This window comes from Lytechinus variegatus, chromosome 4, assembly GCF_018143015.1.
Source record: "Lytechinus variegatus isolate NC3 chromosome 4, Lvar_3.0, whole genome shotgun sequence".
In the NCBI taxonomy this organism is placed as follows: domain Eukaryota; kingdom Metazoa; phylum Echinodermata; class Echinoidea; order Temnopleuroida; family Toxopneustidae; genus Lytechinus; species Lytechinus variegatus.
The window spans coordinates 43,791,159-43,818,400 of record NC_054743.1 but is presented as its reverse complement, the minus strand read 5'-3'; the positions used below and the strand labels follow the sequence as shown (position 1 = coordinate 43,818,400).

At 36.8% G+C, this 27,242-nt stretch overlaps 1 protein-coding gene across 2 annotated transcripts in view; it reads right to left on the bottom strand.

The window, feature by feature from the left end:
• Window positions 1-27,242, bottom strand: part of LOC121414137 (polycomb protein Scm-like) — a 41,294-nt gene that overhangs the window by 10,472 nt on the left and 3,580 nt on the right. The window contains exons 2-7 of one of the 2 annotated variants that reach the window (XM_041607204.1): window positions 17,322-17,453; window positions 13,576-13,646; window positions 10,332-10,566; window positions 7,973-8,061; window positions 7,123-7,366; window positions 1,922-2,062 (exon numbers count right to left, since the gene is read on the bottom strand). In XM_041607204.1, the coding sequence (XP_041463138.1) occupies window positions 1,922-2,062; window positions 7,123-7,366; window positions 7,973-8,061; window positions 10,332-10,566; window positions 13,576-13,646; window positions 17,322-17,346 (805 nt within the window). In that variant the 5' untranslated portion in view covers window positions 17,347-17,453. The remainder of the gene's footprint in view (window positions 1-1,921; window positions 2,063-7,122; window positions 7,367-7,972; window positions 8,062-10,331; window positions 10,567-13,575; window positions 13,647-17,321; window positions 17,454-27,242) is intronic. The other variant, XM_041607205.1, reaches the window with a different exon arrangement.

Genomic DNA, 27,242 nt, shown 5'->3' with positions numbered 1-27,242 from the left:
AGTCTTTTGTTTTTAAGATTGTTTAAATCATTTTTTAATCACCGGGTCTGGAATAAAGACAACGCTCTAAACGTGTGCTTTTCTACAAGCATGGTTTTTAGATTCGTTGTTGGGGGTTGAGTTTTATTGATTTTTTATTCCTGAAATAATTGTGTCTGGAGGAAAGTCGATATTCGACAATCGGTCTTCATGTTGTTCCACAGTAATTAGATTATTGGGTATTCGTTTTAGAATATTTGTAAAAACTATTTTATGTTTCAAATAGTAACCAAGTCTGGAGAAAGGATGTCTGCTTTACCCACGCGTTATTACAATGTTTTGTAGGGGTAGTAGTGGTATTTTAAAAAGACATATTTTTACTGGGTGAAACTTTGGAAATTAGGTCTTAGATTCGAACTTTTTCAGTAACTTTTTTTAATAGCCGGGTCTGGAGGAAAGAGTACGTTTAAAAACTCGTGTTATTCCACGAGAATAAGAATATAAGGTCTTATGTTAGAAGATTTTTTTTCGTAACTGTTTTAGGTCTGGAATAAAGACAACACTCTAAACCTCTTTTAAAACAGGTTCCTAGGTTGAAGGTTTGTTTGATCTTAAACTTTGATTTTTTAATTCTTACTATTAGCGTTTTTTTAAAGAAAAAAATGGTCGGGCTGAAAGACTACGCTATATATCCAGCATTAATAAGATTATGGGGTCTTTATACTGTTTTTAAACTGTTATTCATAATGTTTAAATAACAGGTAACCGGGTCTGGAGAAAAGACTACGCTTGATTCTCAATTTACCCTTAGTGCATATATTCACAATATACACCGTATAAGTTGAAACAACAACAAAGACATTAATTCCACCAGTTTTAATTAACTGGGTCTGGAGAAAAGACTAAGCTTGATTCCCATTTTTTCCACAGGAATATCATTATCGTATCTTAGTTTGGACTTATATTATAAATTTTGAAATAACTGGGTCAGGAAAAAGACTTTGGATTTATATTATAATTTTTGAAACAACCGGGTCTGGAAAAAAAGACTTTGGATTTATATTATAATTTTTGAAACAACCGGGTCTGGAAAAAAGACTTTGGATTTATATTATAATTTTTGAAACAACCGGGTCTGGAAAAAAAGACTTTGGACTTATATCACAATTTTTTTAAACAACCGGGTCTGGAAAAAAAGACTTTGGACTTTTATTATATTTTTTAAACAACCGGGTCTGGAAAAAAGACTTTGGATCTATATTATAATTTTTGAAACAACCGGGTCTGGAAGAAAGACTTTGGACTTGTACTTTGATGTTTTATTAACCCGGTCTGAAAAAAGACTTTGCACTTTTGTGCTATATGGACGCATTACTATAGGATTTTAGTTTAGAACGGATTCGCCAAAAATCCCTTCAAATTTATTACATTTGTGGGTAAAGTCATTATTACATTTGTGGGCGATCAAAAATTATTACATTTGTGGGTAAAGTGTTATTACATTTGTGGGCGTTATTACATTTGTGGGTAAAGTGTTATTACATTTGTGGGCGTTATTACATTTGTGGGTGCAACACACCCCCCCCTCTTTGGGGCGCTTTTCGACACTGAACTTGTGGTGCTGTATGGATATAAGGGGACATTGCTGGACATTTGCAATCAATCATTGATCAAAGATAGGCCACATAACTATTGACAACATCTATCTTAAAATTCACTGTAATAGACAACTGTGACTTATTTGTTTCTCATGACAGAGTACAGAATCAGTCTACAACATGCAAAAGATAGGAGATATCAAAGCTCAAGTAATATTATTCTCATGTTGTCTTGGAGACACGCCCACAAGAGGAAGGAGCTAATACTTATTCATGTACTTGGCTCCCCCATCTTGTACAATGGCCTGTACCTGTAACATGCAAGGTTAATGACCAGTCATTACCTGAAGGCTCTTCCGCTGGTTCAGCCGATGGCAAGCAACTTGTGTCAGGCTCCACTTTCGTTGACAGGGCACCCCCTCCAGGGGACATTTGAGATGATGATGTTGATGAGCTGCTCACTCTTCTGACTTTGGTACTGGCTCCTAGTGACATACGAGCAAGATAGATTGAATATATACGTAATAGCCAACATCACCACCACCACAAATGAAACAGCTATTACTATCACCCCTCCCCATCTCCCACCTTCCTCACGAATACTATCACACCCAAAACTGACATATCACAACAATCAATCCAAGATACCACAATCAATGATCAAACAAGCAACTGAAGGACACCACCATCAATTATTGCCATGGCCATCATCAGGCACCTATCCATGGAGGATTAGTCTATTGTTACTGGGGGTGCTGAGCACTGTCACAGCACCCCCAGTAACAATAGATAATCCTCTGTGGCCAGGTCCATGGCCATCATCGCCAATACACCCCCCAAAACACATCCCTAGAGTATTATTCGCATAAGAAATCAACCTCTCAAATATCATCACCATACCTACACCTCAACCATCCCCCCACCACCATCATCATTACATTATCGAGATCCCCACCCCCATTTCACCTGGCAGTAGAGGTTAGTGTCATGTGGCTTTACAGGGGCCTCCTTAAAATATATCTTTTCAGTTTTATCCAAACAAGTCTTACTCCAAAGTGACTTGCTAAGAGGGTGCGCGCGCGCGTGAGAGAGAGGTCGTATTTTTTGGTCCTCCGAGGAGCAAAAATCTCCTCTAAATTTCTTTATTTTTTGGTTTACTATTATTTCCAAATTTTGGCTTAGTATTATTTATTTTCTTTCTACTCACTTTTGGATTGATTTTCATTACCATATTGTCGAGGATTGACAAGATTTAAACCGATTTAATTTTGATTTCACATTGGCTTTTACAACATGACTGTGCAAGCCATCACTATGCAGGACTAGACATCTCCAGGCGGCCGGACGCGGGGTGGATGCCAGCACCGACGCGGCGTGGTGGCCCATCAAACTTTATTGCCCATTGCGTGCTGTACGATTGACATTCCAACATGGTTAAGCTTGCAATTACTGTAAGTAGTTTTTCCATTATTATCTTTGTCTTCACAACATTTGGACCCAGATTAAAGGGTAGGATAATAAGATATGCCGATCACCTGAAAATATTGGAAGCCAACAAAGACAAAGTCAAACATGGTATTTGTAATGATAGTGGTGGGTTGCAAGTACCGGTAGATCTGCTTGTACAAAGGCATATCCACAATCTTGCAGGTACGAATATTGGTTCTGTAGATTTGTGGAGACCCATTAGTAAACTTAAATGTAAACCACAAAGGATAACGATGTTGTATATTTGCTTCTTAGTCATGTTACAAGCAGGTGACTGTCAACCAAACCCAGGTCCCACTAGTCCAGTAGGGTCTGGGGTAAAGTTCCCTTGCATGATCTGTAATGTAGCTTGTCTTTGGGGTGAAAGAGCAATATGCTGTGATAGTTGCAATGAATGGTATCATGTCGATTGTATGAATATGGGGACCGAGTGCTATGAAACATTAGCACAACATAGTAATCTTTCATGGATATGTTGTAACTGTGGATTACCAAATTTTGCATCTAGCCTTTTTTCCTTTGAAACGAGAACGGTGGATACTTTTAATAGTTTCTCAAGTTTAAACCTAAATGATGATGATGATCGCAATATGAAGTCGCCATTAGCAACTTCATCACCTCAACATGCCGAACAAGGAAGGTTAAACTTTAAAGGGGTATCTAATGACATACCCAATACTAGATCTACTATTGATGATACTTCATCTACCAATAGTATAAGTACTAGTACTAGTGATGGCAAGCAAGAAAGCCCGCATGCAAGTTTCAATCCAAGCACTAAGGTTCATAAACAGAACCAGCAAAACAAAAGTTCAATGAAAGTGCTTGTAGTAAACTTCCAAAGCATACGAGGTAAAACTGCAGAACTCCATACATGTTTACAGCTTGAAAGTCCAGATTTGATCATCGGCACAGAAACATGGCTGAACGATTCAATTGGTAGTTATGAAATTTTTCCAAACACTTATAGTGTGTTTAGGAAGGACAGGCAACCAAATGCCAAAGGCACTTCGCATGGAGGAGTGCTGATAGCCGTTAAATCAAACATCATTTGTATCCCAAGGTTAGATCTAGAAACTTCAAACGAAAGTGTCTGGATTGAAATCAAAATTCAAGGATCCAAACCTATCCTTGTTGGTTCGTATTATCGCCCACCCAACACAAATAGAGATTACTTGAAGGGTCTGAGTGATTCCTTAAATATGATTAATCCTGACTTGTTCAGCAACATATGGTTAGGAGGTGATTTCAATCTTGGAGATGTAGATTGGGAAAATCAAACAGTACATACTGGTGGGCAAGTAACAATGGGCAAGGATCTCATTGACATAGCAAATGATAATGGGCTAGAACAGGTAGTGAGGGAACCCACTAGAGGTGAAAATATATTAGATCTATTCTTCACCAAAAACCCAACTCTAGTTGCTAAATCTTGTACAATCCCAGGCATTAGCGACCATGACGGAATACCAATGATACTTGTTGATACCTGCCCTTCTGTTACATCTCAGAAACCAAGAAAGGTATACTTGTATGGTAAAGCTAATATAACTGGTCTGAAAGAAGAAGTAGCAGAGATAGGGATGGATTTTCAAGGCAGTTCTAGTGACACTAGTGATGTAAATGCTTTGTGGATTGATTTGAAGGATAGATTACATAAGGCAGTTAACAACAATGTCCCCTCAAAAGTAATCGGGAAACAAAGAATTGCTCCTTGGATTAATTCATCCATTAAACGATTTCTTAGACGTAAACAAAGGGCATACAATAAAGCTAAGAAAAGCAAGAAGCCCGAAGATTGGGACAGATTTAAAGAGATAAGAAAACAGAGTAAGAAGGAAACCCGGAAAGCGCATCGGAGATATGTAATCGAAAAATGCACAGACTCTGCTAAAAAGTTTTGGAACTTCATAAAAACTCTTAGAAATGATGCATCAGGGTTTCCAGCCCTGAGGAACATTGAAACTGGTATGCTTGTAACAGATAACAAGCAAAAGGCCGAACTCTTGAATAAACAATACAAGCAACAATTCACCAAAGAGAGACTGATAGATTTCCCCACAGAAGGTGAAAGAAATATCCCAACCATGCCAGATATTAGAATAACTGTGGAAGGGGTTATCAAGCAACTCAAGAACCTCAATCCACATAAGGCAGCAGGACCAGATGATATATCCCCCTGGGTCCTCCAGACTGTAGCTCACGAAATAAGCCCAGCTCTTGCCATTGTCTTTCAACGATCATTTGAAACAGGAATAGTTCCCGAAGACTGGTTGTGTTCTAATATAACACCTATCTTTAAGAAAGGTGATAAGTCTCTTCCAGCAAATTACCGATCAATAAATCTTACATCAGTATGTAGTAAGGTATTCGAACATATCCTGTATTCTCAGATTATGTCTCACCTAGATACCCACAATATCCTGTTTGATCATCAGCATGGGTTTCGCAAGAATTACTCTTGTGAAACTCAACTGATATCAACAGTGCAGGATATTGCAAGTGAGTTAGATCAAAGACGCCAAGTGGATGTCATTATAATGGATTTCCAGAAAGCTTTTGACAAAGTCCCACATAGACGATTATTGCTTAAACTCTGGCGTTATGGTATAAGAGGTAAGACTCACAAATGGATTGAAGAATTTCTCACCAAACGTAAACAACGTGTAGTAGTAGAGGGTGAACATTCTGAATGGGTCAGGGTAGATTCTAGTGTGCCACAGGGTACAGTATCAGGCCCGTTAGACTTTCTGCTTTATATCAACGACCTCCCTGAAGGCTTAGAATCTCGCTGTCGTCTGTTTGCAGATGATTGCATATTATACAAAACAGTAACCTGCCCTAAAGATTCCGAGAGGTTACAGAGTGACCTTGATAAACTAACATCTTGGCAGAACAAATGGCAGATGGACTTTAATGCTCAAAAATGCTATGTCATGCGAATCTCTCATGCTAGAACCCCCCTGAAGTATAATTACACCTTGAATAACACCGTACTGGAAGAAACCAAAACCCATAAATACCTGGGTGTAGATATAAGTAATGATCTTTCATGGAATTTTCATGTAGACAGAGTCTGCTCCAAGGCAAACAGAATACTTGGTTTCCTGAGAAGGAACTTGCATTCTTGTCCATCACATGTCAAGGAAATGTCGTACAAGACAATGGTCAGACCAATACTTGACTATTGTTCATCAGTATGGGATCCGCATACTCAAACACTCATCAATAAATTAGAGCAAATCCAGAATAGGGCAGTTCGTTTTATCACCGGAAAGTATGAAAGAAAATGTAGTGTAACTGATATGAAGAAGACACTCAAAATAGAGTCTCTCCAACAGAGACGGAAAGCAAACCGAATGTCAATCTTCCAGCAGGCATTGTCGGGCCAGCTCGCCGTGCCGCTGCGATCCACCCTGCGCCCGGCCCAAAGGAACCTGCGTAATACCTCAACCACAAATAGCTTTATTCCGATTGCAACTAACAAAAACTGCTATAAGTTTTCTTTTATACCACGTTCTGTTGTTGACTGGAACAACTTGCCAAACTCAATCAAATCAATTCTCGACAAAGACAAATTCAAAGTAACAATCCAGAAGTACCTTAACCAAAATTAATACTAAGCATCGCCTCTCACCTCCGCGTAACGACCATCAGCGCACCCTAACCCTGCCCGTTTGACCCCTTTTAGGGGAGTTGGGCAGTATCCTGGAAGTAAGTAAGTAAGTAAGTAACTACACCACAGGTTTACTAACGGTGCTATCCAGAGGCTTTGCACCCTCCTAAAGGAAGGACATCCATTTGAGTTTTATTCACACCACGGGAGCATTTAATCAACATCGTCATTGATTTTTACTATTGTTATAAGCTAGTGTAAATCCATGCATCTGATTGGCTACGAGCAATTTATCCATGGAAATCACTGGCCAAACTTTTCATGAAACTCTCCTCGGCAATCCCCGTTTTCTAATATCACCATCACCACTAACCCTCCGCCATGACCATCCCCGCCACCACAGTCTCTTCTACCAAATCTGTTTCATCATGGCTGTCGCACCTGTTTTACCTGGCGGCTGCAGGTAGTGTCCCGTAGCTTTACACCATCCTACAGGAAAGATGTCCCTTGAGTTGATTTCACACCAGTAATCGAAGGCGCCCCTCCAACCATCAAACTGGACAAAGATGGTATTGTCCTTGACCTGCCCCACCGTGGCGGGGCAGATGAGGTGGGGATTCTTACGGTCTACGGCCTCCAGCTTCATGCCCACTTTGAACTCGTTGCCCTTGGGATCGGGTGGTTCCTGAGAGATGGGAAGAAAATTACATTGAAAGATCTCAAGGATCACTTCTGCTTCCCAATATTTTCCCCACCACATATATGTTTTGCCATCTAAATGCAAGATAAATAACATTAAAACTATCTATTACAGTATTTTTTTATTATCATCATTATATCACAAAACCAAAAGGGTCATTATCAATCATTGGTGAATAAATGACCTCTAAACTGCAAAGTACATTAATAATAACTTCTCATCCTTTACAAATAAAATATAATTGTTTAAAGGGAGGTGGGATGGAAATGTTCTTGCTTTATGTTTAAACAGAAAAATCCCTATATAAAAATTTGATTGGAAAGTTTCAATTTGTGGGAATAGTGAACCTACACATATTTTCAAGGACGCCACTTAGGCTGGATTTAAAAAAGTCTGAAAATCACCAAGAATAACCCGTTTCCTACTTAAAAAATGTTTTCTACGGTCAGAATAAGGTTAGAAACGTCTGAATTCAGACTTTATATCAAAAAGTGCCATCTCTGTATATTCACTGTTCAGTATAAATTTGTCAAAAAGCTCAAATAGCAGATACAAAATATTGATGTATGTTTGTAGAGTCAGAGTACTTACTGGTTTAAATGCTTGCGTTGGTGCAATGCTGGCATTGTTGAGTGTTCTTAATAGAAACATTGGCCAAGAAGAGGCATTCATTCTGAAACCTGCAAATGGATCATAAAAACTATATATTTACCAAGGGCATTTGAAACTATCATTATAGAGCAAAATGACTACATAGTACCGTAGATTAAATGTACAAACTATAATTATACTTTCCCCTTTCTCAATTTGCTCTGATCTTCTCATCCCTCTTCCTGATCAAGCCGACATAATTATTTCTAAAAAGTTTTTGCTTAATTCATAATAAAGAATGTTCACCCTATCCTCGTCCTGTACCTACTCATTTGTTACGAATCTAGCTCGCCTCTACATACATTGTACTCCTTAATATCCATATTAATTAATATTCATACATGTATTTTTAAGATTATCAAGACATTAACATTCAGGCATAGTGTAAATTCCTGGGACACAACAGAGCCTAAAATTCAAGACAAGACTCTTTATATATATATAAAAAAATGATAATAATTTTTGAAGGGGTACAAGCAGAAGTGTTAGATCGTTTGATGAAAGGAATTATTGGAAGTTTAATTGAACAAATTATGTTTCTAAATCCAAACAGTTACAATGGTAACATCACTTTTCTGTAAATCAACATCAAGGAAAGTTGTCAGATCTGAGAAATTGTCTAAAAAAACGTTGATGGAACACTCCCCTGAGCTGACTAAGGCTTAGAAGCGCAGCCATTGTCAACACACAATTGCTTTCACTTTCATTCTTTTGTCTCCTCAGAACTGGGTACAAATATTGCACTTTGGAAACGAAAATGCATTTTAAAGCCACATAAAGCTTGGTCAATGATAATGTAGCTGATCTACAAGATTGATCGTACACAACAAAGAATTAATCAATCAGATAAATAGTCCCAACATCATTCCTTACGCTTTATACTACTGGGCCCGGACCCTCTGAGACAAGTGTCAGTGACAGGCCTAAATTACTTTACATATGTGCAATAGAGTTTGATATGGTGGTGGAAAAAAGAAAAAGCTAAGCAAACAAGTGGAATGCCTCTGGCCGTCTCACCTGCATCACGCGGTTAAATATAGCAGCAGTGCTGACTTTGCATACTACTCTGACTCGCACAAGATGTTCAGTGATACATGGTTACTCTTATGTCCTCTTTTTATGAACTAGACCAATAAACTTACAGAGATATGATGGTTATTCAACAAAAAACCCCAACATGGCCAAAGTTCATTGACCTTACATGACCTTTGACCTTGATCATGTGACCTGAAACTCGAACAGGATGTTCAGTGATACTTGATTACTCTTATGTACAAGTTTCATGAATCAGATCCATAAACTTTCAAAGTTATGATGGTAATTCAACAGATACACCCAATTCGGCTAAAGTTCATTGACCTTTGACCTTGGACATGTGACCTGAAACACGCACAGGATGTTCAGTGATACTTGATTACTCTAATGTCCAAGTTTAACGAACTAGACCAATAAACTTTCAAAGTTATGATGGTAATTCAACAGATATCCCCGATTCGGCCAAAGTTCATTGACCCTAAATGACCTTTGACCTTAATCATGAGACCTGAAACTTGCACAAAATGTTCAGTGATGCTTGATTACTATTATGTCCAAGTTTCATGAATCAGATCCATAAACTTTCAAAGTTATGATGGGAATTCAACAGATATCCCCAATTCGGCCAAAGTTCATTGACCCTAAATGACCTTTGACCTTGATCATGTGACCTGAAACTTGCACAAAATGTTCAGTGATGCTTGATTACTATTATGTCCAAGTTTCATGAATCAGATCCATAAACTTTCAAAGTTATGATGGGAATTCAACAGATATCCCCAATTCGTCCAAAGTTCATTGACCCTAAATGACCTTTGACCTTGGTCATGTGACGTGAAACTCATGCAGGATGTTCATTGATACTTGATTAACCTTATGTCCAAGTTTCATGAACTAGGTCCATATATTTTCTAAGTTATGATGACATTTCAAAAACTTAACCTCAGGTTAAGATTGCGATGTTGATTCCTCCAACATGGTCTAAGTTCATTGACCCTAAATGACCTTTGACCTTGGTCATGTGACATGAAACTCTAATAGGATGTTCAGTAATACTTGATTAACCTTATGGCCAAGTTTTATTAACTAGGTCCATATACTTTCTAAGTTATGATGTCATTTCAAAAACTTAACCTCAGGTTAAGATTTGATGTTGACGCCGCCGCCGCCGCCGCCGTCGCCGCCGTCGCCGTCGGAAAAGCGGCGCCTATAGTCTCACTTGCTTCGCAGGTGAGACAAAAACCAAAAAAAACTATCCACATACCAAGAGGAGGTTGGAGCATGCCACCATTTTTCTCACAATGCCCGATCGGTCTGATGTCAGATGAGTCCACCAACCTCCAAAAGTCATTCTTGTTGTCGCTTCCATCCAGTCGGAGTCTCAACCGTGGCCCGATGAGACCGACTATGGTTGCAATGCAGGTCGAGGTCACATTGCGAGGATCGAGGGCTTCAAGTTTCATCCATAGGCCAAACTCGTTTGGTGGTGGTATTGGAGCCTGTTGTAATACCAATAATTACATGATGACAAACATGACCTGGGAGCAATTTCATAAAGCTATACCTGGAGTACCCCTTTAAAGATTGATTGTATTGTGTATTTAGCAGGCCTCTACAAAAATTTTTTTCGTCACTTGCCCTGTTGGGCAAGTGATGAAAAAATTTGCTTGCCCAATAGAAAAAACTGCTTGCCCAATTTTTCAAATAATTTTTTCATTATGACGGCACTACTCTTATTTTTATTAAGGTATACAAAATAACAATTGAGAATCATGTCCAGTATAAAAGAACACACATTGAAAAGGATATTTTCAGCAACGTAGGCCTGAGTCTTTACGTTTATTTTGGAGAAAAAAAATTCGATATTTGGGTATTTAAGGTTTTAAAAAACCCTTCAACAAAAGTTGCTAAAGTTTCATATTTTGCATCTTTAAATCCATGAAATGGCTACCTGCGTAACATATTTCCTTAGAATTGCTTTCATTTACCGTAGTTGGAAACTATAAAGAAAGCCAGTGAAAAATGTTCAGCTCTTTATTGACTCGGAAAAAATTATTTTATCATCAAAAGTGGAGTGGCTAAAATTTCACATTTTGCATCTTTAAATCCATGAAATGGTCATTTATTTTCCATATTTCCTTGATTTAAAAAAAAAAATTAGTTGGAAACCATCAAGTCTTTTCTTCATCATTTTATGATGTTCCATTCGGTCAATAATTTTTATCTACATGTTTTCACATGCTTCTTTTTTTTCTATTTTGAGGAATACCTGTTCACTTATTAATGAATTATTTAGTAACATTGTTTAATATTGTATGATTTTTAAGTAATTTTTTTCACTATGCTTAGAATCTTGGGTGTGTGTGTGTGCGTGTGTGAGGGTGTGTTTGTGCGGGTGTGAGTGTGAGTTGAACTTTGATATAAATGAATTCAATATCTAATTTCTACTTCGCCTATTCCAGTACAATAACCTGTACTCGGCCATGTAATAAAGGCCCACATACCCTAACTTTTCCTGAAGTTCTTTGAAAACGCAGACTTCTACGAAAATTGCATTTCTCTATGGGGGAGTCTAAATTTGGTGAGAATGTATTCATTAATAACTTAAATATACATGACAATGAAGAAATCATCAAACTTTATTGGAAGTTTTGAATAATATACCCGAAATGTAAACTCTGTCTGAAACAGAAAATCACCATCATTGAGGCCTTTACTGAGCGAATTGTCCCCCAGAGCTCTGGCAGAGAGACAGAGCTCAGACTGGCTAGCTAGTATGCGCACGTGTGTGAGCCTCCCGCCGGCCTTGTAAAATAGATGGAGCTTTGTTTGATGATTTATTGTCTGATATTTACCTCATCCCCTCAAAAAGGGAAACAAATGAATTTTAAGTCATAATCAACAAATACGGCAAGTTATTTTGGATGTTAATAGGCCGTTTTGAAAAGCAAAGCCGAATGACATGACAACTCACCAATGCGAGACTCTGTGATTTATTTCCTGTGTAATTCTAATTATTTTATCACAGAATTGTGATATCGGAAGGGGGGAAATGTGCATTAGAAATTGCACATGGTGGTAGTCATAATGGACCCCTATACTACATTCAACTGTTTCCCGGCCATTGCGTTGATTTTTTTCATACCTGGTACCATGTATGGAAATACGTGGTACAGAAAAAATAACGCAATTTCGGAATTTGAAACTGCGCTACTCGCTATTTTTTAAGGTTTATTAATGATTTTGAGTGTGGATTTTGGATGATTTATGGGAAAAACAAGGTACGGTACAGAAAAAAATCGCAACAACCACTTGCCCGATCGGGCAATTGACTTTGCGAGGTGCTTGCCCGCACGTCATTTTCACTTGCCCCGGGCAAGCGGGCAAGCGGGTTTGTCGCGCCCTGGTATTTAGTATGATCAATCGCAGATATCAGCCCTACAATCAATTGCTAAGCTTTATGTAATGAGCCCCAGTAATTTAATTGGCCAAACATGTAGATTTTTTTATTCATGAGCAGTATGTAAATGGTCATGATTTTGAGAAGAGGAAGAGGTTATCTTTAACCTATATTAAAAACGCCCCCCAGCTCTATGTATGCCTCAAGCATTTCAAAGGTACATTGTGTGTGTAATTCTTACTAATCAATGTCACTATAATCTTAATATATGATATTGCTCTTTAAGGCATTCTGACAGCAAGCCCTACATACATAGTATTCCATATTTTTCAGTTTTGAATGTAGAAATTAATTTCAATGAAATGTTCATTAAAATCATGTTGCGCTTGTCCAAGCAACAAATTTACATGAAAACTCTAACAATTCCTGCACACAAACAAAATATGAAACAGAATTGATGACATGGGAGAATACCCCAGGATTGGGGGTGACAAAACTAATTATCTATGTTGAGACATATCAATCAAATAAACACATTCAATAAAATTAAAGTTTACCAACATCTTTTTTAATTTCCAAGGTCAAAGATTCCTTTCAAAATTATACAATAATAAGATTGAATATAGATATGAGAAAAACAATATAAACAGAATTTAAACAATAGAACAATAAAAATGCCGCGATGAGTCGATGACAGATCTGCCTTTATGCTGAGTTTACAAATACTATTTTCTTTCATAGATGTATGCATATCATGATATTTACTAAATTTTCGTGGGTGTCTTCTTAGTTCCCAAGAAAGGATCATTATTTGTTCCTAAAGTCATTCATAAATTTTTAATACCTTTTTCTAAGACCCACCAGTGGGTCTTAGAAAAAGCTATCAAAACTTTAGTGGGTCTTAGAAAAAGCTATCAAAAATTTATGAACAAATAATGATCCTTCCTTGGGAACTATTAAAAAGGACACCCATGAAAATCTAGGAAATGTCAATTTAGATACAAGGGTCACAATTTTTTATTTGTAAAGTCACTTGTACATGTAAGTTACAAACAGCTTGAAACAACCACCAGGTAATAAATCTGATATAAATATAATTTCTTCATACCTGTTTGAAACATTCTGCTGGAGCACACGTTGCACCTGATTCTTTCAAATAGACATCCCAATCATAGGTCACTGTTAAAATGAATGAATGAATTAATTAATGAATCTTTATTTTGTTTCAAATCCGATAACAAACAACAACAACAGTAAATCAATGTGATACAAGCAAATAGCAAAGAACAAAAAGTAAATATTACAGGATACATGTACATAATACATGTACAGTGTACAGTGTACATGCAGTACTTTTTATATAATATACATGTACATGTAAGTAACACCCATGAGGATAGATGAATAGACAGAGATATTAACCATTAATTTGTATTAAGAATAATATGGTTAAAAATGTATCTGTGGTCTTGTGATGATGATGCTTCAACATTTTTTAAAATTATTTTTTAAGGAAATATCGAGAAAAAAAGCTGAGGTACAGTAATTTCACAAATATCAATGAAATCAAATATTCAATCTTTCAAGTGTGATTTCATTGAAAAAGCAATCAAAATTATTTTTTGCAAGATGCACAGATACTTTAATGAGAGTATGGATAAAGAATACACATGTACAAAAAGTAGGTTCTGCACAAATGTATTTTATGAATACTTTTCACTCATGTAGAGTAATTCTACTCAATACAGTTCACTGGCCTTGGTTTAAAGATGCATACTACAGTGTATATCCCTGTTTATTCTCAGAATGAAATCAGACCACAATATTACAATAGAGGTATGACCACATAATTTGATGAATTATATTCAATGCTGGCTAGCAATATGTACTGTATACATGTAATACACAGGCAAACAGCATGTGTATGTACATGGCTTTAATACAAGGGATATTTTTTAAGTAAACACTACATGTACATATGTATAATCATTCTAACTTCCTTCATGAATTCTTGGGACAGCAAATCATGTGTAATGTATTCTAACTGTTGAGTGTTGACCTCAATGTGGCACTTGCATACCATATTTTCCCTTTATAGGAAAAAAATCATAATGGTATGAATTTAAACCTGGAGGGGAAAAGGCAAGGATATGTTCAAAATAGAATATACAGTGCATATCAAAAAAAGGTTTACACTTTGAAAAAGCCCTGGGAATTAAAAAATATACAATATGTGGGTAATTTTTTACACACAGCTCAGTGTTAAGCAAATATCGTCTTGATAGCCTCGGTTTGTGGGGGAGTGGGTGGGGCGCAATGCACTCTTCGAAGTGTTTTGGGCAAGGAAAAAAGTTTAAAAAGGTAAGATATCTTCAAATCAATTTTACTAGCTAAATTCCACGTGTTCTACATGATTAAGGTCTACTTTTATTCGCATAGCTATTTCAAAGTTCTGTGCAAATCATTTTTCAGTAACTTTTCAACTAACTTTTCAAAAGTAAGTGGTGCTCACTCAAGCGGAAATATTTTTCGATAGTTATATCGTCATTTGCTTACATGGATCTGTACCAATGTTAAAATGTGGAAAAATCTTCAGGATATCAAAAATGTATAATTTTACAGGATTTTTTCAAAGTGTAAACTTTTTTTTGATACGCACTGTAGTTTATTTAGCTGGGGAGGTTGCATTTTTGATGTGCATGCATAAAAATGATGGTACATGTATGCATGTTTCCAGAGTACAGGAATTTTAAACCTTGAATTTATTGAAAGAACTTTACTGCCCAGTACAGTAGTGAACATAATTTATAAAGGACATGAAATACTACATTACATACTGTAGGCCTATAACATGTTCTGTTGGATAGATTTGGAACTTTTTTTTACATGAAAATCAATTTTGATCCAGTGCACAATCAAAATAAATATCTTGGGAATTTATTCTTTCTGATACCGGTATTCAAAACCATTTCTCAAGTAACTGCTGGTAACTTCAGCATGATCTTTGTTGATTTGTGAGATTTAAAATGTAAGAGCTCAAAGAGTCATTTCAGAGAAAATTAAAACATAGTCACAAAATGGCACTTCATATACATGTATGCATTTTAGATACAAAATCTCAACTCAGCCAGTTGGGAAAAAACTCCAATGGCCACTAAAATTTTGTAATATTCAAATATCTAGGTGAAAATCTATATTATTGACCCTAAACCAATAGTTCACATTTGATTTGCACATTGTAGTTTTTCAGCAAACCTCCATGAAAATAAGAAAATGCATGACAGCTATGTACATGTACACACTTTTGACATATCGGTAAAAAGAATTTGAGATAAGAGTGAAAAGATAGAAAATGATTTCCTGTTTGGGGATATATCAGTGCTCAGTGCAGACTTAAACCATCCAGGTGAATCGTAACATGACTCAACTATGAGTCATATTCATGTCATATAAAAGCATGCATGTCTAAGATAAATTACAAGCATTTTGGGAGAAATACAGTATTTTCATCAGAATGAAAAAGGGTCCTATTACTCCTTGTAATCTTTCCCATTAGTTAAGTTAAAAATAAAATATCCTACATGTAGGCCTATGTGAGACTGTGTAATTAGTTAGGAACTTAGGATGCAAAGAAATGGCACAAGGAAAATTTGGGTCCATTTTCAATGACAGTTGTTCCATTAAAGTGATCAGTCACAAATTTAAAAAAATCATTCAAGTGAGGTTCAATGTTGTACTTCAGGGAATAATTTTCCTTTTTCTGGTATCGCATTGCAATTTGCTCCACATTTTTGAAAGTCTGCTATGCATTTTGTATAGCATATTTTACATAGGACTGTACATTTCTTAGTTGAGAGCTTTTCTCCATAACCAAAAATGCTATTCAAATTTAAAAGCAAAATTATTACCTGTACGTCATGCATGTATAAGTTATCTTTATCAAATGCAAGTGAAGAAAATCATTTAAATCTGATTATATTTTAAACTTACTCTTTATTTCTACACTAGATAAATTAATAATGGCTACATGTATGTGACATCCACTGTACAAACATGTACCAGTACAGTGAAATTAATAAATTTTCAATTGCATTGAAAACAAGATGGTCAGAAAAGTCTACCCTACATGTATCTCCAAACAAGACAAAATTTTAGGCAAAAGAATGGTTATTCTTTCTGAGGACATTCTATCCCTTCTACCTCTAGGGACACCTGAACAAATGGAATAAGATTCGGTATAAGTACCACTGAATTATTAATGCAAGCACATGACTGTGTGATCCCCCAGTGGATATCAAATATTCAACGGCTGTGTGGTGACCAGCACTTCGCTTTGCATAACACAGGGAAGATGCTGTTTCAGTGGACAATTTATTATGCATTACATTATGTAAAGAAACTAAGTAAAGTGAATTTACATGTATTCATCATGCAATGTATAATTTCCACAGAAAATTCTAGACATGTATCTCATATAGATTTATGTGAAATTTCATATTGTCAACAAAACAAAATTATGGTTTATGTTCGCACACTTTGTTTATCTATGAATGATCAGAAATGTAAGCTACATACTGTATACTGTATGTAATGATTCTGTATTTATTTTTGGTAGGAAATCAATAAAAAAAGTTGTATTTGTATTAGAGTTATATATAATTCTAATCCTATATGTACATGCAAATTATTTTAAATGCGATAACCTTTATTTATCATCTCATTTTCCCAATGTTTACATACATGTAGCAGTTACATGATCTTTATTTTGCGTTTTTAATGAACAAATATTTGTGGCTAATATTTATGTAAAAAAAGGTTACATCAAACGTTAGAAATATATATGTTAATAATTACCTGGAATTTTACTTGCTTTTGCCATGGCGGATCGATGTGGTGAGAGTGTACTGTTTACTCAGTGGTTCTCTGCTATTTATAACATCTTCTAAAAACCCTTGCCCTCGATCAATTTCAAGTTACGTCAAAGCTCTGCAGACAAAATCAATGGGAGAGTGGTATTAGTGAACAACATGAAAAATAAAAAAGAAAAAATTATATGAAAGAATAACATGTATGTCAAAATTTACAAAATTAAATATGATAATGAATAAATCTATAGGTGGGGGAAGGGGTGGGGTAACATGGATTGTTCTCACTGTGACAGGGTTATAAATATTTTATGTTTATGCTACATGTATATTACTTTTTAAATTTAAAAAGTAATATAGCATAAACATAAAGTCTTCTACAGTACAGCTGTAGTGCCCCGCTAAATCAAGGGTTTGTGATGCTCGCTCCAAAAGAAAAAAACTGCTGATAATTTATCTTTTTTTAATCACATTTCAAAGTGCTATCAATTATGTCACATCACTTATATGGCTGTTTTTCAATCTAGAGAAATGTTGAGTGGGCGCTTCCTTCAAAGTCCATGTTAAGACATGAGGATCCGATGGTATGTTTGTACAATTACCCCAAGAATTGTAATTATTGTCCCCAACTCCCCCCCCCCCCCTCATCAGTAGAGCTTGGTGATACCATAGCTACAGTACATATACAATTTTCATTATTCATCTAGAAAATAAGTATCAGTATCAATGGTGCAATTTGCAAAATTCAAAGAAAACATCACAGGAAAAATAGTTATTATTATCCCGTCGCTTCAGAATCAATTCGACAAGAGTTCAAAACACATCAAATGATAAATCATTGACGCTAATAATCAAAATGAAGAGTAGCAGCTAGGGAATGAATAATATCTAGTGAGCTTCCATCAACATTCTCCATGTAAGCAATAGAAATTTGAGACAATGATATTTTATATACAACCATCACTGTTGAGACTGTATGGAGGTAGAGTCCCAGTGTGATTATGAGTCAAATCTCATGTTTTAAAGATCACTCATCGCCAGGCAATCATGAGTCATCCTGCAATATCCAGCAAGGATGGGGTATGCTACATGACTACATGTAATCAACACTCTCTTTGTAAAGTGATTTTAAAATGACCTGCGTGACCATGTACTAGGTCCCCTGCATGGAAAGCTGCCGAGTTGTACTGTGCTATAATATAGTCAGGTCCAGATTTGAGAAAAGTAGACTGCCTTAGGCAAATCGTGTTAATGCTGAATTGAGAAGTGTTTTAACATAATTTGAGGGCGCTGAGCCCAAATTTGCTGTTTGCCAACCTTGATTTTGATGTTAAAATCCTCAAATTGGCAAAAACAAAATGGCCGCCATTCTACACCCATTTTACTCTATTCTGACCCCCAAAACTTGTAGCAAAAATGCTTGTCAACGGTTTTTGGTACTATTTGATCTAAAAAATAACATACTAAAAATCCACCAAAATCCGTATCCGGGAAAGTGGTTATTTTCAAGATGGCGTCTAAGATGGCCGCCATTAACTGAAAATTAAAATAACCGGCACTTTATCTACCCTAGACACCTTTTCCGGTGCATACATGTATTCAATGGTGGAAGGCGAAAAAGGAAAGAGTAACATAAACATACAAGGGTACCTGAAAATCCAAGTTTGCGCAAAAATGGCTGCTATATGGCCTAAAAATTCATAATTCATCTTTTACGTATTTTAGTGTCTTTTATTTGGGTTGTATTCATTGGTGATTTTAAGGGTCACGAAGTAAACCAGGAAAAGTTACAAGGACAGTCAACAGTCCACTATATCCAAAAATCCAAGATGGCTTTCAAAATTGGAGTCTAAAATAGCTGTTGTTATCTAAAAACCCCCAAACCTGACAAAGTTTGTTTAATACCAGCCTTGGGCATATGATGTTGGTGTCTAACCCATGGTTTAATGGGTCAAGAAATACGTTGGGACAAGTAAAAAATCCAGGATGGTTTGCAAAAATGGAGTATAAAATGTCTGTCGTTAATTACAAACCGACAGTTTGTTTAATAACCGCCTGGAGAATATGATTTTTTAGTACATCGCATGGTTTAAAAGGTCAAGTATTAGATTGGGACAAGTTACAAGGACAGTTAGTGGTTCCATTATATCAAATTCAAAAGTAAAAAAATAAATAAATATGCTTACATGTATACTATATTTTACAAAACGTTTTTTTAAAAACTGGCTTGTAGTTTATGTGGTAAAGAACGTGTGTGCCAAATTTTGGCGCAAACGGCGCCCGAGATCAGAAGAGGGGCCATCTTACCCCCCCACTCCTTAATACATCTCAAATAGCCAAGTCCTTTTAGGGTTAACCCACTGATCTCTCCCCTACCTGGATGGGAACAATAACGCTGATTGGCCTATTCCGTGTTGAAGCACCGGAAGTTGGTACCTCCGCACGCCGAGTTCCCCCAAAAAAGCTAAAATCGGAGTAGAGTCTGGTACACGGCAATAGTGTCAATTCTTAATTATACTTACCAAATCACCTCTTATAACAGCACTTTTCAATGTGAATTTATACCTGATACAAAGTTTAAGATGTCGTCCTGTGCCACGTATAATTGCACTTATTGTGACGACCGTGGAAACAGAGAAAATGGGATTACTTTTCACAGATAAGACAAGCTGGTGAACTGCATAGTTGTAGACTTTATGTAGTCCCATGTGCTCAAATACATGTGTGGTAATTCTAAATTACCAGAGCAAGTTTCCAAAAGTTTAAAACTCCGGGGGGGGGGGGGGTTATCGATTGTTGTGATTTCTCTGGAAGCGTGATGAATTCAAACCATGATTCAAATAAATATTCAGTTTATTAATATTCACAAATGTCACCAAGTTTTATGAGTTTATCAATCATGTTTGGACAGAAGAATATCACGACTGAGACACGAAAATACTGACCGTGTATAGCATGTATTGTGAAACTTAAGTTAAGAATGAAAATCTGCCGTTTCGGAGGAGTTGAAAAAAAATATTTTTTGCAAAGCATAGATCCTGACTGAAATAGACTGATTTTGGGGACAAGGACTGGATCTACAAGGTACAGGTATTCTGAATATTATTTATCTTTTATTTGTGAAAGGACAATAAAATTTACAAGCTATAGGTACATGTACGGTATAGGACTAGGACTTTAGGGGGCTATGATGTAACTTGTGGCATGTGAATTTGTGATATTTCTCTGTGCCACTAGATCCAACAATAGATCAAATTATTTTTTCCAAGAACTCTTTTTTTTAAGTACGTAAAAAAGACATTAAGCTACAGAGACGGATTTACAGACTTCAGAAATTTCACAGAACTTATTTTGAGATGCCGAATGTCTTCAAAGAAAAAATGTCTTGGTGGAGCAAAAAATTTCTGGTTATCAACCAGAAATTTAGGGGGTGACGCAATAAAAATAATCTGACAAGCAAAAAAAGGTTATCAACCCAAAATTTAGGAAGGGATGCAAAACAAAAGAAATAATCTGACAAGCATCAAAAAAGGGTTATCAACCAGAATTTCAGGGCGGACCACAACGATTTTAGGGGGGATGCAGGAAAAAAATTGACAAGCAAAAAGAACCAAAAAAAAAGTTGTCAACATAAATTTTGGGGGGTCTGTCTCCCACCTAAAATTTAGGGGTACAGGACCCCCCCCCCCCCCGCTGCCTACAAGGTATATGAACAAACTGGGTAGAGGATAATTGAAGAGGGTCGATCGATGTGACAGAAGGAAAGAGAGAGAGAAGGTCAAGTCCACCTCAGAAAAATGTTGATTTGAATCAATAGAGAAAAATCAGACAAGCACAATGCTGAAAATTTCATTAAAATCGGATGTAAAATAAAAAGCTATGACATTTCAAAGTTTCGCTTATTAAAAAAAAAATAATAGTGATATGAACGAGCCAGTTACATCCAAATGAGAGAGTCAATGATTTTACTCACTATTTCTTTTGTGAAGTTATAGTTTGAATTATACAATATTTCAATTTTTACGAATTTGACGTTTAGGACCTCCTTGCCGGAAGCACAAAATGTTAAAATAATGGAATACCAACCGAGATGTGCATATAACTGTTTTGTGAAATGAAGCGAAACTTTAAAATGCCATAACTTTCATATTACATCCGATTTTGATGAAATTTTCAGGGTTATGCTTGTTGAATTTTTTTCTTTTTATTCAAATCAAGTTTTTGTTGGGTGGACTTGTTCTTTAAAGGGCGAGTCCACCTCATGAAAATGATTATTTGAATAGAGAGAAAAACACACAATAATCAGAAATAAAATATGAAAGTTATATTTTTAAAGTTTCACTTAAGCGATGAATTTTTCGCTGTTACACTTGTTTGATTTTTTTTTTTTGGGGGGGTGGGGTAGACTTAAATTAAAGGGGGTGGGGGTTCAAGCCCAGTGTTATAAGCCTTCATAACCTAGAAAGTCCTCGCCATATCGATCCTAAGATGGTTATTTGGAAAACCTCCAAAATACCCCTAGACAAGTCAAGGATTTCATCCATTCTTCCGTAGGTGAGAAAAACACCAACCCTTCAAAATTATGTTTCCGAATTGTATACTGGGAAAGTACCATGGTTTCAAGAAAATTGCGAATTCTGGCACCTTAAATATATGAAGTTTTGTATGAAAAGCAATGAGTGCTTCAGTGTGCAGACAGCTAGCGTATCGCTCGCAATGCACATGCTAATGGAGCGATCGCGTTCCTTTTGGGGGAACTGGTATGGCGGACAATAGAACTCGCTGGCTTCAAACAAAGGACCCTCCCCGCATATCCAGGTAGGGGAGAGATCAGTGGGTTAACCATGTACTAATTTTTTTTCCTTTTTAACACAAGTCAAAATTTTCTGCCTAGTCTTGCAATGGAAATGCTAGCTTAGTCCGGGCCTAGTGGTAGCCATTCATGAGTGCTTATCTCTGATTGGACAACAGCGCTGGCTCCGTTGCCAGTAGGGCATACATCGAGCAATGTCCTTGGCTTGGCCGGATTTCTTTTTCCACTCTTAACCCCGGACTTTCACTCTTAGCACCGCAATTGTTCGGTTTTTCTGCTATTTTGTACCATAGGTTGGGTTGACCCACTTTGCAAAATTCCTGTGTAAAAAGGAAATGAGCTAAGCTTAAACCCAATAGGTGGGGCTAAATTGCCGTTAAGCCCAAATACATGTATGGTGTAAATTTTTTTTGCTAACTAGTGGATAGCAAGGCGGTTCAGCTGATCTCTCCTGATATTGCGATCAATAAAATGCAATATGATCTTATGACCACTTGATGACCTTTGACTTTATAATCCTCATGAACACATGTATGGTAGTACCCACTTGTTATTTTGTACCCAGTGTAAACACAACTGATGCAGAAATAAAGAAATGAGAGCAATTTGAACAAACAAGTGGAATGCCTCTGGCCGTCTCACCTGCATCACGCGGTTCAATATACATGTAGCAGCAGTGCTGACTTTGAATACTACTCTAACTCGCACAAGATGTTCAGTGATACATGGTTACTCTTATGTCCACTTTTTATGAACTAGACCAATAAACTTACAGAGATATGATGGTTATTCAACAAAAAAACCCAACATGGCCAAAGTTCATTGACCTTACATGACCTTTGACCTTGATCATGTGACCTGAAACTCGAACAGGATGTTCAGTGATACTTCATTACTCTTATGTACAAGTTTCATGAATCAGATCCATAAACTTTCAAAGTTATGATGGTAATTTAACAGATACACCCAATTCGGCCAAAGTTCATTGACCTTTGACCTTGGCCATGTGACCTGAAACGCGCACAGGATGTTCAATGATTCTTGATTACTCTAATGTCCAAGTTTAATGAACTAGACCAATAAACTTTCAAAGTTATGATGGTAATTCAACAGATACCCCCGATTCGGCCAAAGTTCATTGACCCTAAATGACCTTTGACCTTAATCATGAGACCTCAAACTTGCACAAAATTTTCAGTGATGCTTGATTACTATTATGTCCAAGTTTCATGAATCAGATCCATAAACTTTCAAAGTTATGAGGGGAAATCAACAGATATCCCCAATTTGGCCAAAGTTCATTGACCCTAAATGACCTTTGACCTTGGTCATGTGACATGAACCTCATGTAGGATGTTCAGTGATACTTGATTAACCTTATGTCCAAGTTTCATGAACTAGGTCCATATATTTTCTAAGTTATGATGACATTTCAAAAACTTAACCTCGGGTTAAGATTTCGATGTTGATTCCTCCAACATGGTCTAAGTTTATTGACCCTAAATGACCTTTGACCTTGGTCATGTGACATGAAACTCTAATAGGATGTTCAGTAATACTTGATTAACCTTATGGCCAAGTTTTATTAACCAGGTCCATATACTTTCTAAGTTATGACGTCATTTCAAAACTTTAAACTCAGGTTAAGATTTGATGTTGACGCCGCCGCCGCCGTCGGAAAAGCGGCGCCTATAGTCTCACTTTGCTTCGCAGGTGAGACAAAAATTGACCTTTTGACCCCTAGATGGCATTTGGCCCCTTCATCTTCAACACACTTGTGGTAATACACAAGGATCATCTACATGTACCTCATGTAAGCACGATTGATGCAAAACTAAACGAATCGGAGCAATTTGAACAAAAACTTGACCTTTTGGGCCTATCTGACCATTGACCCCATCATCCTCAACTAATCAAGGATCATTTGAACCAAGTGTGACCAAATTGATGCAGAAATAATGGAGTGAGAGCAAGGTGAACAAAAACTTCAAACAAGGATGGACATGACCTCATATCATTTGACCTTTTGACCCTTAGATGACCTTTGCCCCTATCCATCAACCACATGGACATACATGTGTTACTACATATACATTGTACTTTAGGAATACATGTATACCAAATGTTCATGTAATTTATGCAGAAATAAAAACAAGTTGAACGCCTCTGGCTGTCTTGCCTGCATTACACCATTCAATATACATGTAGCAACAGTGCAGACTTTGAAAACAGCTATTGAATAATTATTCACAAAAGAAAACCGTATGATAATGAAATACTACATGTTTATGTCCATTGACCCAACATGACCTTTGATCATAATCATGTGACCTAAGACATGTGCAAAACATACTTGATATGTCTATGTTTCATGAACTACAGACATGTACATGTGCAGATCCATAAACTTTCAGTTATGATGCCAATGCAACAAATACCCCCAATACAGCCAAAGTTTATTGACCTTAAATGACATCTTGGTCAGGGATACATGGTTTCTATTATGTCCAAGTTTCATGAACTAGATCCATAAATGTTTAGAAAAATGACAATTCTACAAAAAACCCAGTTCATTATCAAAGTTCATTGATCCTAAATGACCTTTGACCTTGGTCATATGACCTGAAACTCGCACAGGATGTTCAGCGATACTTAATTGTTCTTATGTCCTAAGTTTCATGAACTAGAACCATACAATTTCAAAGTTATGATGACAATTTCACAAATACCCAAAACATGGTCAAATTGACCTTTGACCTTGGTAATGTTACCTGGAACTCAGGTAGGATCTTCAGTAATACACAATTACCCTTATGTATAAGTTTCATGAACAAGCTCCAAATACTTTAAGTTATGATGACATTTCAAAAACTAATAACCTTTGTTAAGATTTCAATACTGATTCCCCAAACATGGTCTAAGTTCATTGACCCTAAATGACCTTTGTCATGTGACCTGAAACTCAGGCAGGATGTTCAGTAATATGAAATACTTGACAAACCTCATGTCCAAGTTTCATGAACTAGGTCCATATACTTTCTAAGTAATGAGATTTCAAAAACTTAACCTTGGTTAAGATTTCAATATTGACACCGCCGCTGTCGGAAAAGTGGTGCCTAGTCTCGCTCTGCTATGCAGGCGAGACAAAAACAAGAGCAAGTTCAACAAAAACTAGACCTTTTGACACCTAGATGATCTTTGACCCCATCATTCTCAAGGACAGAAATGCAGTATTATTCAAGGATCATTCAAACAATGTGTGATGAAAGAATTCATGCAGTCTGTTATAGACCTTCATCCATAGAATTGAGGTGGGTGCATGATTTCTTTTTTTTCTTTGATTTTGAGTATTTTTGGTACCCCAACCTCGAAGGTTCCCATGTTTAATTTGTTATAACTGTGGCAGCAGCCTATAGCTACCTTCTGGGGCCCGTTTCATGACGAGATGAGCGATATGTAGGAATGTCCTAGGACCATTCTTCCAAGATAGGAAGATTGGCGACAAATCAGCGCTTTCCGTTTCACAAGGCAATTCTGTCTACCAAGCCATGACATCGTTTGATATCGATAGTTTTGTAAAAGTAATAGTCTTCATCGTCACCTGAACCTTTTATTTCGGAATGACGACTTTTCATAAAATCATGTTTTTCAATAAATGGACATCAAATAATATTTTATTTATTACTGATTGCAGAATTGATGTATGTAGCTTACTTTATGAGGTAACAAGTGTGTCACTAAGTCGAGCACATATTAAGCCCGCCTGTAACACGGAAAATAGAGTTATTGGTTAAGCAAGAAAAGTGGAAGGTGGCGACTTCAGCTTTAAAATTCTGACCTCAAAATCAATAAAATTGCTGGGATCTATGCTAGAATCATATACACCAAATTATATGAGCCTAAGTTCAACTAAGTTATCGCGTTAACAAGGACTTCAGAATGGTAAGATGAAAACATGTCAGTGTGACCTTGACCTTTTGACCTCAAAATAGATGGGCCTCCTGGGATCCATGCTACACACCAATACCGTGTTTACACATTGACTCGGCTCGGGTGTTGAATCCGCGAGCCGGGTTGAACACTGCGAAGAAGGGATCAGAGATCGCGTTTATACGTACATATAAAAAGGAGAGTTCAACACGGCTCGCGGATCTCGAACGGAAGAAGAATTATGACGTCGCAAATTAAACGCGGGAAATTCACCGCCGGAATCGAATCTTGTCCGTGCGTACAACAACAATGCCAAAAGTGAAAGCGCGCGCAGTGACCTGGTCAAGAGAGTTCGATACGGCTTTCTGTTTACACACGAAAAAATTGCCGAGTCTGACTCGGCTCGCGGGTTGAAACCTACGATTTTGGAGGATCGAAAAAGCCGTGTTCGACACGGCTCGCGGATCACACTGATCGCGTTTACACAGCATAAAATTGCCGTGTTGAGCACGGCTCGCGTGTCGAACCCCCGAGCCGTGTCACTGTGTAAACACGGTATAAATTATGAGCCTAGGTTAAGTTAACAGAAGTTATCGTGAACACAATGGCTGCAGAAGGGTAAGATGAAAATGTCACTGTGACCTTGAATGAAGAGGCACATTTTAAATCGTAGGGTAGGCCCCTTTCGGCCCCTATGTCATGTTAAAGCAATAATTTCGTTGAAATATCCAGGAAAGGTGTCTCTAAAGGACACTGTGTTCTAAACTAAATAAGGGAAATAATGAAAATTTCAATTTTATTTTTAGTAAGTTATGTTTATCAAATTTTTTCTCGTTTTACCTCATAAAGTAAGCTCCATACATCAATTCTACAATCAGTAATACTAATAAATAAAACTTTATTTGATCTCCATTTATTGAAATATTATGAAAAGTCATCATTCCAAAATAAGGTTCAGGTGACGATGAATTGAAGACTAAACATTTTTCCGATACTATCGATATCAAACAATGTCGTGGACTTGGAGGAAACAATTGCCTTCGTGAAACAGAAAGCGCTGATTTGACGCCAATCTTCCTATCTCAGACTCGGAAGAATGGTCCCAGCCTTTCTTACAGCTACGTATCGCTCATCTCGTCATGCATTGATGCAACAGGCCACCTAACC